At 38.6% G+C, this 13,057-nt stretch overlaps 1 protein-coding gene across 5 annotated transcripts in view; it reads left to right on the top strand.

Moving 5' to 3' along the window:
- The window catches only part of SMG1 (SMG1 nonsense mediated mRNA decay associated PI3K related kinase), a 96,542-nt gene that overhangs the window by 72,647 nt on the left and 10,838 nt on the right, over positions 1-13,057 (top strand). For all 5 annotated transcript variants that reach the window (XM_082362365.1, XM_082362364.1, XM_082362367.1 and 2 more), the window contains 12 exons: positions 99-317; positions 1,567-1,757; positions 2,486-2,658; positions 2,808-3,087; positions 3,551-3,823; positions 4,052-4,286; positions 4,448-4,674; positions 7,279-7,429; positions 7,525-7,714; positions 7,910-8,379; positions 10,029-10,166; positions 11,510-11,662. In XM_082362365.1, the coding sequence (XP_082218491.1) occupies positions 99-317; positions 1,567-1,757; positions 2,486-2,658; positions 2,808-3,087; positions 3,551-3,823; positions 4,052-4,286; positions 4,448-4,674; positions 7,279-7,429; positions 7,525-7,714; positions 7,910-8,379; positions 10,029-10,166; positions 11,510-11,662 (2,700 nt within the window). The remainder of the gene's footprint in view (positions 1-98; positions 318-1,566; positions 1,758-2,485; positions 2,659-2,807; positions 3,088-3,550; positions 3,824-4,051; positions 4,287-4,447; positions 4,675-7,278; positions 7,430-7,524; positions 7,715-7,909; positions 8,380-10,028; positions 10,167-11,509; positions 11,663-13,057) is intronic.

The following is a 13,057-nucleotide window of genomic DNA, read 5'->3' as shown; positions in this document are numbered from 1 at the left end:
AGTGTACTTGTTTAAATCAACAAATCCTTTGGAATGAAAAACTACATTTTAATGAGGAAACTTGTGGCAAAACTTAATTAAAAGTCTTCTGAAAACAGGTTCTACACATTATGCGGCGTGGCAGAGAGACTCTGCTGACGCTGCTAGAGGCCTTTGTGTATGACCCCCTGGTGGACTGGACAGCTGGGGGTGAGGCCGGGTTTGCTGGTGCCGTCTATGGTGGAGGGGGCCAGCAGGCCGAGAGCAAGCAGAGCAAGAGAGAGATGGAACGAGAGATCACTCGCAGCCTTTTTTCTTCGAGAGTAGCTGAAATTAAGGTGAGGCCAATGATAATAATTCATCATCATCTTTTGGTTAATAGTTAACGTGTCCAGGACTTCCCTGGCGGCACAGTGGTTAAGGCTCTGCCCTCCCAATGCAGGGGGCCCAGGTTCGACCCCTGGTCCGGGAACTAGATCCCACATGCATGCCGCAAATAAGGAGCCCGCCTGCCACAACTAAGACCTGATGCAACCAAATTAAAAAAAAAAAAAGTAGTTAACATGTCCAAGGAATTCCCTGGCAGTGCAGTGGTTAAGACTCGGCGCTTTCACTGCCGGGGCCTAGGTTCCAGCCCTGGTCGGGGAACTAAGATCCTGCAAGTTGTGTGGCACAGCCAAAAAAAAAAAAGTTAACATGTCCATAAAAAAGTTGAGTGGAACTTTTTCTTTTTTTTTTTTAAATTAATTAATTTATTTATTTTTGGCTGCATTGGGTCTTCGTTGCTGTGCATGGGCTTTCTCTAGTTGCGGCGAACAGGGCTACTCTTCGTTGCGGTGCGTGGGCTTCTCATTGTGGTGGCTTCTCTTGTTGCAGAGCACGGGCTCTAGGCACATGGGCCTCAGTAGTTGTGGCACATGGACTCAGTAGTTGTGGCGCACGGGCTTAGTTGCTCCGTGGCATGTGGGATCTTCCCAGACCAGGGCTCGAACCTGTGTCCCCTGCATTGGCAGGCGGATTCTTAACCACTGTGCCCCCAGGGAAGTCCAAGAGTGAAACTTTTTCTAAAAATTGGTTTTATACAACTGTAGTGTATAATACTGAAATGGCAGCAAAGTAAGGCGCAGTTTGCTGTGATCTTTCACTAAGAAATACTCCCATGCAAAGACACACAGTCACTCTCATACATGGGAGGTGGGTTAATGATTTGAAAAAATTATACCTTTTTTAATAGACTGAAAAGTGTTTACCAATGACGATTTTAAGTGTTCTTTACTTGGATAGCCTCCCTCCTTCTTGATTTTAATATCGTGGTAGCCAGTGATGCTCATCTTGTTTTGTGTGGCGTGGTGGTAACTGCATGTTATTGTGGAATTGAGTCTTCATTTATGGCTGTTTGAATTGACCACATTAGTTATCTTTGTAAAAATATGGCTGATGCCATCACACACACACACCCCGGCTTTGTTGAGATTTAAGTAGAGTAACATGTTCAGAATGTCCTTCTAACATGATCCTTCTGACAGACATCATCATATCTCACAGTCGGCCCTATATAAGAATCTTCCTAATAATGTTTTTTTACAGGTGAACTGGTTTAAGAATAGGGACGAGATGCTGGTTGTACTTCCCAAGCTGGACAGCAGTTTAGATGAATACCTGAGCTTGCAAGAGCAACTAACAGATGTGGAAAAACTGCAGGGCAAACTGTTGGAAGAAATAGAGTTTCTAGAAGGAGCTGAAGGAGTGGATCATCCTTCTCATACTCTGCAACACAGGTTTAAAACAAATGTTGAACTCTTATTTCTAAAGACATGCCATTAAGGATAATTTTTGTATTTTTGTGTAAACATTGTCAACTTGAATTAGAATTATTGCAGCAACTTAGATAAATAAAGCTCTCCCAAGAACTGCAGTTTCAAAGTGTTAATAAAGCAGAATTCAGTTAAATTTTCTGCTTTATTATATTTAATTTAAATGTTTGAGTAACTATGGGAGATGGTGGACATGGGGGTTAGAACACTGAACTTGGATTCAGAAAACCTGGGGTTTGGTTTTCTCTCTACAGTTTGTATCTGAATCCTTATTCATTTGTACAGTGGATCTTGTCTACTTGGCATTTTTTGAGCTTAAACTAAAAGTGATCTAAGTGAATGAACCTTGCACAGAGTGGCTGCCCAGCTCAGTGAAGGGTGGTTAAATGTACAAGTGCCAAACACTGCCGGAGACGCTGAGATAACGAAGACCTATCAAGTCTCAGTCTTCCATACTTCAAATAACTTGTAACCCTGGCAAATGTGGTAGAATTTTATTTAAAATGTTGTGAGTGTAGTTAGGGAACTCTGTAGGGTCAGGAAAAACCAGAGAAGGAAAGGACATTTGAGCAGTGCCCTCAAGATTGAAAAGGAGCTTACCAGCCAGTCCAAGTATAAGCAAAATGTACTTTCAGGGTGATGAAAAGTACACAGAAGAAAGAAGAGCAATCAAAAATTTTTCCTTCCATTAGGTATTCTGAACACACTCAACTACAGACTCAGCAAAGAGCTGTTCAGGAAGCAATCCAGGTGAAGCTGAATGAATTTGAACAGTGGATAACACATTATCAGGCTGCATTCAGTAATTTAGAAGCAACACAGCTGGCAAGTTTGCTTCAGGAGATAAGCACACAAATGGACCTTGGTATGGGTTGACTTATTTTAGATATACATGTGAGCATGTGGGTTTTGTTGTTGTTGTTTTCATGTGTGGAGTTCTGGTTTGTACTCCCTTTCAGTGACTGCTAATTTGAAATGGTTTCATTGTGATCAATAATTATCTTTTACCCAAAGGTCCTCCAAGCTATGTGCCAGCAACAGCCTTTCTGCAGAATGCTGGCCAGGCCCACTTGATTAGCCAGTGTGAGCAGCTGGAGGGGGAAGTCGGTACCCTCCTGCAGCAGAGGCGCTCGGTGCTGCGAGGCTGTCTGGAGCAGCTGCATCACTATGCAACCGTAGCTCTGCAGTATCCAAAGGCTATATTTCAGAAACATCGAATTGAGCAATGGAAAACCTGGATGGAAGAGCTCATCTGTAACACTACAGTAGAGCGCTGTCAGGAACTCTACAGGAAGTAAGTTTGATCACTCTCAATTTTCTTTACTTCTCATTGGGACTAGAAGCAAAGTTGTGTTCATGTTTTTAATTGCATAGTATTTTATTTTTCTGAAAGAAATGGTTGATGGAATTTGAATGGAGTCACTTTTCTCTTGGTTTTAAGAGGGTTTGAGCTCATGTTTTCCTTTAAAAGACAGTATTTTTCCTAATTGATTAAAATGTATCCCAGTGTAAGCATGGTCGGATCAGGGTAAAGAGAGCTGAATTCAAATACTGATTCTATCGCTCACTAACAAGTTACCTTAGGAAGTTACTTTCCTTAGGAAGTTACTTTCGCTTTCGAGACCTTTTCTGTAAAATGGAAATAATGATTTCTACTCTTCAAGGTTTGAAGATCAAATGCAGTATTCCATATTGTCTTTTTTCGTATTTTGTAAGGCGTGAACTTTCTTTACAAGCACCTCTTTCTCTGTTTACAGATACGAAGTGCAGTATGCGCCCCAGCCACCGCCAACAGTGTGTCAGTTCATCACTGCCACTGAGATGACCCTGCAGCGGTACGCAACAGACATAAACAGCCGTCTAATTAGACAGGTGGAACGCTTGAAACAGGAAGCTGTCACCGTACCTGTTTGTGAAGATCAGTTGAAAGAAATTGAACGTTGTATCAAAGTTTTCCTTCACGAGAATGGAGAGGAAGGATCTTTGAGTCTAGCAAGTGTTATTATTTCTGCCCTTTGTACCCTCACAAGGTGAGTTAGCTGACCACATAGTGAGACCATTTCATTGTCTTGCGAACATTGATGCTTATGGAGAGTTCATGTGTCTTTTGTTTGATCCCAAACTTAAGATATCCTTTTTCTTTCATTAGTCTTGCTCGGTGTAAGACTGCTTTATTTCCTTTCAGATTTTGAGGTATCCCATTTATGTGTGTTTAGCTAAGTCAGTTTCACTGTACAAATATTTATCTCGTTTTTTAGGCGTAACCTAATGATGGAAGGTGCAGCTTCGAGTGCTGGAGAGCAGCTGGTTGATCTGACTTCTCGGGATGGAGCCTGGTTCTTGGAGGAGCTCTGCAGTATGAGTGGAAATGTCACGTGCCTTGTTCAGTTACTGAAGCAGTGTCACCTAGTGCCACAAGACTTAGACATTCCTAACCCCATGGAAGCATCTGAGGCAGTTCACTTAGCTAATGGTGTATACACCTCACTTCAGGTGAGTACTTCTAAATTAGCTTAAATTTTAGAAGTTTGTTTTAGATATTGAACGTTTTATTTCTCATCTCTGGGTCCAAAAAGTGATTTGACTTCCTCCCTTTTAATGCTGCTTTCTCTAAACTCAGAAAGCATTAAAATATGTTTCTCACATATTTATAGGAATTAAATTCAAATTTCCGGCAAATCATATTTCCAGAAGCACTGAGATGTTTAATGAAAGGAGAATACACCTTAGAAAGTATGCTTCATGAACTGGACAGTCTTATTGAGCAGACAACTGATGGTGTTCCTCTGCAGACTCTAGTTGAATCTCTTCAAGCCTATTTAAGAAATGCAGCTATGGGACTTGAGGAAGAAACACATGCTCATTACATCGATGTTGCCAGGCAAGTGAATGCTAAGCTGTGTTCTCTTTTCTTGTGAAAGAGATGGGTAGCCAGATAAAAGTTTTCTGAGTTCTTATTTTACTGTAAGCTTACTTTTTTTTTTTTTTTAATTTTTATTTATTTTATTTTATTTATTTATTTATAGCTGTGTTGGGTCTTCGTTGCTGTGCATGGGCTTTCTCTAGTTGCGGCAAGCGGGGGACACTCCTCATCGCGGTGCGCGGACCTCTCACTATCGCGGCCTCTCTTCTTGCGGAGCACAGGCTCCAGACGCACAGGCTCAGTAATTGTGTCTCACGGGCCTAGTTGCTCTGCGGCATGTGGGATCTTCCCAGACCAGGGCTCGAACCCGTGTGCCCTGCATTGGCAGGCAGATTCTCAACTACTGCGCCACCAGGGAAGCCCTGTAAGCTTACTTTTAATTTTCAGAGCAGATATATATATATAAGCATTTATAAGTAATGTCTTTTTAAAAAAAACCTTTTATTTGGGGGAATTCCCTGGTGATCCAGTGGTTAGGACTCTGCGCTTTCAGTGCTGAGGGCACGGGTTCAATCCCTGGTTGGGAGCTAAGACCCTGCGAGCCTTGAGGCATGGCCAAAACAAACAAACAAAAAACAAAAAACCCTTTTATTTGGAAATAATTACAGACTCATAGGAAGTTGTGTTAAAAAAAAAAGTGTGCAGGGAGGTCTTGTGTAGCCTTCATTCCTCCTTCAGTGTAGCATCTTGCATACCTATGGCACAGTAGCAACACTGTGAAATTGGCATCGGTACAGCCCACAGAGCTTACTCAGATTTCACCAGTTACACATGCACTTGTTTGTGTGTCTGTGTGTGTAGTTTTATCACATACATATATGTATTATTTTAGGGCTGTAGTTTCACCATACATGTGCACACACACAAAGTAGAGTGTGGTATTTTTTAAGCCAGCCCTTGGAACTCCATGGAAACATCTGGAGTATACACCTCATTTCAGATGAACACTTTTAAGTTAGCTTAAGTTTTATAAGTTTGTTTTAGGTATTGAACATTGTATTTCTCGACTCTTAAAATCTAGGGTAACAATTTGACTTTGGAACCTGTAGAGGTTGGGCAGTTTCTCCAGCCATGCACTGTACCCAAAGCTAAGCCCTACCCTTTGTGCTTCATGACTCAAGACCTCTGTCTTTGGCATTCTGATGTCCAGTTCCCTTCAGAAGGTATAATTGAGAGAGTAGAAATGAATTGACCCACCATACTTCCTCCCATGGGAAAATTCCAAGATACAAGAAAGTAGAGAGAATAGTATGTAATGAACCTCCATTTTACCAACTTCAGTAATTATCTGTACCTGGTTAATCTCTCTCTCTTTTTTTTTGCACCTGTTTAATCTTGTTTAAATTGTACTGCTCCAGTTATTTTGAAGCAAATACCTTTTCATTCTTAAACTGCAGGAAGTATATATCTAAAATGTAAACTTATTTTTCTTAATTTATGGTGCCCTTATTTCACCAAAAAAGGTAACAACTCCTTAATGTTTTCTTTTATGTTGCATTCAAAATTTTCCTATTTTCTTGTTTCTTTGTAGTTGTTTTACCATAAAATTTAAAAAATAACTGTAATCAGTATAGCATAAACATAAATGTAAGCTAAATAGTGATTTAGATTGTTTGCACAAGAGCTTTATCATAAAATTTCTAACATTATTTTAAAACTTAGATGCTAAATCTATACACTTTTCTTCCTCACAAAATTTTAGCCCTTATTTTCCCTTAATATCTAATCTAGATTCCCTTTACTGTCAAATGGAGGAATGTTTACTTCCATGTATGCATTGGGTTACAGACTTCATGTTTGATTCTGTTACAGCCTGTGTGTATCTTGTGTTAGAGAAACTTTTTGGTAATCTCAAGGAAAACTTTACACCATCATGCAGCTCTTTTTCCATTAGAAATTTCTCGGGTAGCCTAAATTTTAAATTCTCTTAATAATTCCTAATAGTTTTATAGCTATTTATGTGTGTGTGATAAAGTTGAAAATCTAGTTAACATTAGTTTTACTGATAGTAGTCATAGGTACTGGGAATTGTATTTTTGCTTTTTTATATAAAATGTTTAGAATAGTGCTTTGATACGTAAACACTACGCAAGTTCTTAATTTAATGATAATGTGAAAGGCAAATTTCTGAAGACCTACCTTCAAACTGTGCATTATTCGAAACTCAGCATGCCAAAACTGATAGGTATTTTCATTTACTGTCTGTAGCTGGCTCTGCCATGTGACAGTAGTGTGAACATACTTGACAACTTTTGCTAGGTCCACCAGCTTTAGAATTGTGTGATTCTCGACGTTTTTAAAAAAATATTGGCATTTTATATTATTTTACATTCTGTGTATAAAGTGAGACTGTAATATTTTATATAGTTCTTTTAAAAATGTGGTAGTTCAAATTTGCATAAAATTTACTCACATTAATGATGGCTAATAACACTCCTTCCTTCATACAGAGACTTTTTCTCTAGACTCCACACACTAGCTGTAAGACTTGTTGATCTTACGTTTTCCCCAAAATTTAATACTCTTCAGCAAGGGTTTTAACTCCCTTTTCTTTTCCTCTAGAATACTTCACGCTCAATATGGTGAATTAATCCAACCAAGAAATGGTTCAGTTGATGAAACACCAAAAATGTCAGCTGGCCAGATGCTTTTGGTAGCATTTGATGGCATGTTTGCCCAAGTTGAGACTGCTTTTGGCTTATTAGTTGAAAAGGTAAATATTGACCTGGTTTTATGAATAATGCAAGTGTAGGAAAGTAGTTGTTCAGTGTGTGGAGAAGTGAACTTGCTTTTCTTTCATTTACATAGCTAAATAAGATGGAAATCCCTATAGCTTGGCGAAAGATTGACATTATAAGGGAAGCCAGGAGCACCCAAGTCAATTTTTTTGATGATGATAATCACCGACAGGTGCTAGAAGAGATTTTCTTTCTAAAACGACTACAGACAATTAAGGAGTTCTTCAGGCTCTGTGGTACCTTTTCTAAAACTTTGTCAGGTAATATTTCACTCTTAAACAAGCTGGGTTTAGTTGTGTAGTACTTTGGAGGGGGACAGGATAGAGTAGGCTTAATTTAATTGTAAATTAAATTAAAATACTAAGTTCACGCAATCTTCAGATTTTTAAATAAGCAGCATTATTACCTTATTTTAGTGTTGCATGAAATACTGAAAGAAAAATTTCCTTTTTTAGGATCAAGTTCACTTGAAGATCCGAGTACTGTAAATGGGCCTGTACAGATTGTCAATGTGAAAACCCTTTTTAGAAACTCTTGTTTCAGTGAAGACCAGATGGCCAAACCGATAAAAGCATTCACAGCTGACTTTGTGCGGCAGCTCCTGATTGGACTCCCGAACCAAGCCTTGGGCCTCACGCTCTGCAGCTTCATCAGTGCTCTAGGGGTAGACATTATTGCTCAAGTGGAGGCAAAGGATTTTGGTGCTGAAAGCAAAGTTTCAGTTGATGATCTGTGTAAAAAAGCAGTGGAGCACAACATCCAGATCGGGAAGTTCTCTCAGCTGGTCATGAACAGGGCGACCGTGCTGGCGAGCTCCTACGACACTGCCTGGAAGAAGCACGACTTGGTGCGCAGGCTGGAGACCAGCATCTCCTCCTGTAAGACAAGCCTACAGCGCGTTCAGCTGCATATCGCCATGTTTCAAGTTAGTATTTCTCTTTATAAAGGGGTTTTTCCTCAATGTAGGAATTTGAAAAACTGGGGGAATTAATACAGAACAGTATAAAGAAGAGAAAATTTTAAACTTCCTGAATTGTGCCAGCCCAGATCAAACACCGAAATGCTTTAGCATTTCGGTGCTGTCTTTCCAATTATTCCTTGTTTCTCTTTTACGTAGTTGAGATCATTTTGTGTTCATGGTTTGTGTCCTTTGAATTAGTTTCCATCAGAGTTGTATGGTTAGTGTTATCATTAAGTATTACTTGTAAATGTAATTTCTAACAGTTGAATTTATTCGTTAGGTGGATATGCCTTCTGTACTGTCTAACATAATTATTTCTAAAGTGACTTCTGTTTCCCTGATTCTCTAAGCTCTGTGCATACATTGGTCATCACTTGGGAACTGTTTTTTAGAAGCCTGTTTTTGTCCTTGTTTGTTTAGAGGCAGTATGACAGGCTTTGGGGGAGTGAGATGGATTTGGATTCAGGTATATGAACTTAAGTTTAACTTCCCTTAAGATCTGATTTCCTTACTTGTAGAATGGGGACAGTATGCTCTCTAAAATGTTGATGACTATGCGGGTTAAAAATGATGATTTGTGTAAGACACTAAGCACAGTATAAATTATAGCTATTTTTCTTCTTTATTTCAAATATAGGCTTCAATATTGTCAGTAGCTTCAGACAAGTTGTAACTCATGGAGTAATATTGGGGGACTACATCATCCTGGGATCTGTTTTGGCACAAACACTGGTTACTTTGTATCATTTATATTGAAGCTACTTCCCAAGAGTGGAATTGGTGGGGCATGGAACCAGTGTATTTCCTTCTCTTTGCAGTTTTATCATTAGCTGTTTTCTTACCTCACAAGAAAAGTAATTTATTCAAATTCTGAAGTTGCTTTATTATATATTAACAGTCCTTCTAGCACATTGGGATTTTTTGGTATTTATTTTACTTCTAAAAAATACAATGTTGAAAAGGTTTATTATTTAATACATTTTAGAGTTTGTTCCCTTAAAAAATCGACAACTATATGGAAAACATTATCAAAATCCTTCCAGTTTTGTTCATCTGAACATATTTTAAGCTGTAAGCACAATGTAACTTTTAAATTTTAACCCAAATGTCCCTTGGGCCTTCTGGGGCCACCTTACAGCATACAGGATGGCTTGATCCTCTGTCAGTAGTTACCTATGCCTTTCTGTCGCTTGTAGGTTCTCTGGAGAATTCTTTCTTCTGTGACTGCTGCCATTGCTTCTTTCAGTTACTTGCTTAATTCCGTGCTGGGGAACTCTTCCCCTACCATGCCTGTTCCAACCTCTTAACTGGAGATTATATTTTAGGGGGATTGTATAGCAGATTTTTACTTAGACTAGGAAACATCTTCAGAATTACTATTTAAATCTTGCATATCAGTGATCCAAGAAATTTATCAGCCATTCTCTACCTCAGAAAATTTTCCACCTGGTTGATTCTTTTATTGTGTTTCTGTTATTCTTCCCTGCTCACCCCACCTTGCTGCAGCTGGGTTTTTTCCCTCTTCCCCCAGTCCTAAATCACACCTCCCCTCCCTTGTTTATCTAAAGGCCTTTTTCCTGCTTATTTTATTACATTTCTTTTTCTTTGAACAGTGGCAGCATGAAGATCTCCTTATCAACAGACCACAAGCCATGTCGGTCACTCCTCCCCCTCGTTCTGCCATCTTAACCAGCATGAAAAAGAAACTCCATACTCTGAGCCAGATTGAAACTTCAATTGCAACAGTTCAGGTGTGTTTTGTCGGATCCTCCTTCTGGCACATCTTACTTTTAGAAATGACCTCCACTGTGGTGAAGTGTTAGTGCTCTGTTGTTCATTCTGTCCTTGGCTTCTAAGCCACAGGAACATGATACCTTTTCACTTTTATTTTTAATTTATATCTTTTTTTCTTACCCTCCAAAGTAACTGAATCTTAGCAGTATATTTTGAACCAAGAATAGAGACATACTAAATATTTCAAGTTTTTAATGAATTTGATATTACCATGCTTTTACACATTAAGGGGACCTTGGTAATGGGAAAAACTTGAATACCAAATTTGTTTTCTGAAATGTATATAAAGCAGTTATATTTGGCTTATTATTAATATCCAAGAAGCTTAGGCATTTCTTACTTCTATTGTGCAGTTAGTTAATGGAATTTTGTGATGTCAAAGGCAGCAGAACATTTTTCCAAACCATTTTTATTGACTATTTTTTGGTCATTTCAGCAAAATATTTAATCTCGCTTTCCTTTTTTAAATAAGAGAAACTGGTTTGATGATGGCTTTATGTATCTCTCTATAGTTGAGTATTCCTATATCTCATACACTCAGTAGTAACTGACATATTTCTGTTCTTTTTATAGATTAATATTAGTATAAAATCAAGTATAATCACTTTTATAATATTTTTAAATTTTTTTATAAAACTTTTCTGGAGCTCACTTCTTTGAGGATTGAAATACCTTTTCTCTACAGCATGTTAGTCCTAGTTTTCAATTTAGGAGAATGAACTCATGCCCTTTCTGATTTTAGAGTGTATATGTGTGAGAGAAAGAAATAGGGGAGGGAGGGGAGAGCGAGAGCGAGAGAGAGCCTATGAATGTGAATTCCTCCGCTCAAAACGTTGAATAAATAATGAAGCAACTTTGTTATATAAAATCTTCCTCGTCATGATAACCTGGCTGTATTTTTACCATTATTCATAAATTTTTGCATTTGTGGGAATCTGATTTTCATCTTTCACAATCAAAAGTATAAATGGATTTTCTTGTAGATAGCACATATAGTGCAGTGGTGTAGCAGGTGTTTTGTTTTAAGGACTGTTTTATTTAAAAATGAAAATGAAACTTCTTTCTGCAAATTTTAAGACAATAAACTGAAAGCCAATCCTTACCTATCCGAAACATGTTAGCCTTAAATATTCAGCGTGAAATCAAGATTAATTCCAAAAGGTGACAGTTTGTTAAAGATGTTTTCTAATTTACTTATGCCCCATCCTACTTCTTTTGAATCTCTTGTATTTATATAAAATGCTCAACAGACAGGAAGTGAAGAGTGTCGTTTTCACTGAGATTCTGCTGGCTTTTATAGGAGAAACTGGCAGCACTTGAAGCAAGTATTGAACAGCGACTCAAGTGGGCAGGTGGTGCCAACCCTGCACTGACACCTGTACTACAAGATTTTGAAGCAACAATAGCTGAAAGAAGAAATCTTGTCCTTAAAGAGAGCCAAAGAGCAAGTCAGGTATAGGCACTCGTGCGCCATTTTGTTTTCTGTTACAGGGTTATATAACTGATTGGAAGTTACATGTGGGATAATTAGGAGTAGCTTGAGAGCCACCGTCTAGTTCACAGCACTGGGAAGAAGGACTGATAGGCCTTGAGGGAGAAAGAGGGGGCGTCCTTAGGCTGAGCTCACAGCCAGTTATTTCCCTAGACCCTTATTACCTCCCAGTTAAATAGAAGGTGGATCCAGCCTCTTGGAAAATAAAGAGTTTAATTCCATATTTATCTAAGATTTTCTTTATATGCAACTATAAAGATTTGAATGTTATTTTTTCCACATGGCAATAAAATGTCTTAGGACCTTGGGTACTGCCAAGAGGTTGTGGATTAACTTTGTTGTGATTGGGAGCAAAAAACAAACAAACAGAAACTACTATGTACTTTTTAATCAGGTGCAAAATTGGACTAATATGATTCCCATATACCCATTACCAAAATTTAATAATTATCAACTTAAGTCCTACTTTATTTTCTCTATACTTCCTACTCCTCCTTCACATCCCATATTTAAGGAAATCCCAAATATTATATCATTTTATCTGTAAGTATTTCAATAGGTATCTATAAAAATGAGAACTATTGGGACTTCCCTGGTGGCGCAGTGGTTAAGAATCTGCCTGCCAGTGCAGGGGACATGGGTTTGAGCCCTGGTCCGGTAAGATCCCACATGCTGCGGAGCAACTAAGTCCATGCGCCACAACTGCTGAGCCTATGCTCTAGAGCCCGTGAGCCACAACTACTGAAGCCTGCACGCCTAGAACCAGCCCGTGCTCCACAACAAGAGAAGCCACTGCAGTGAGAAGCCCGTGCACCGCAACGAAGAGTAGCCCCCGCTCACCGCAGCTAGAGAAAGCCCATACTCAGCAACGAAGACCCAATGCAGCCAAAAATAAATAAATTTATTTTTTTAAAAAAATGAGAACTATTTAGGAACACAGTCACAATACTATTATTGTACCTTTAAAGATGTGCTTAATATTGTCAAATATCCAGTTAGTGTTTTCTGATCTTTATGGTAAAGTTAGGCAGGAGTAGAAGCAGAAGGCGACCATTTCAGATTGGAATTCAGACACAGCACGAACAAATTGCAGCTGAATATGATAACAGTTTTATTATGGAGTAAAATTTCTGTTAAAAAACCATCGTGCAGAAGATAATGTTTACCTAATTGTACTTAGGTGCTTTTGGCCATCTCAGTCTTAACAGCATCAACCAAAAAATGTTCATTTATTTAGCTTTTATAAGGAGTAGGTCTGTTTCCCACAAGAGTCATACATTCATACGTTTTCAGGACCTGGTCCTGAATTCTGGAAATCAATAGGTCGTATTTTTTTGTTTCATTAATTGCAAATTT

The sequence above is a fragment of the Balaenoptera borealis genome (genome assembly GCF_965194805.1).
Source record: "Balaenoptera borealis genome assembly, chromosome: 16".
NCBI classification, from domain to species: Eukaryota; Metazoa; Chordata; class Mammalia; order Artiodactyla; family Balaenopteridae; genus Balaenoptera; species Balaenoptera borealis.
This window is presented reverse-complemented; position numbering and strand designations above follow the sequence as displayed.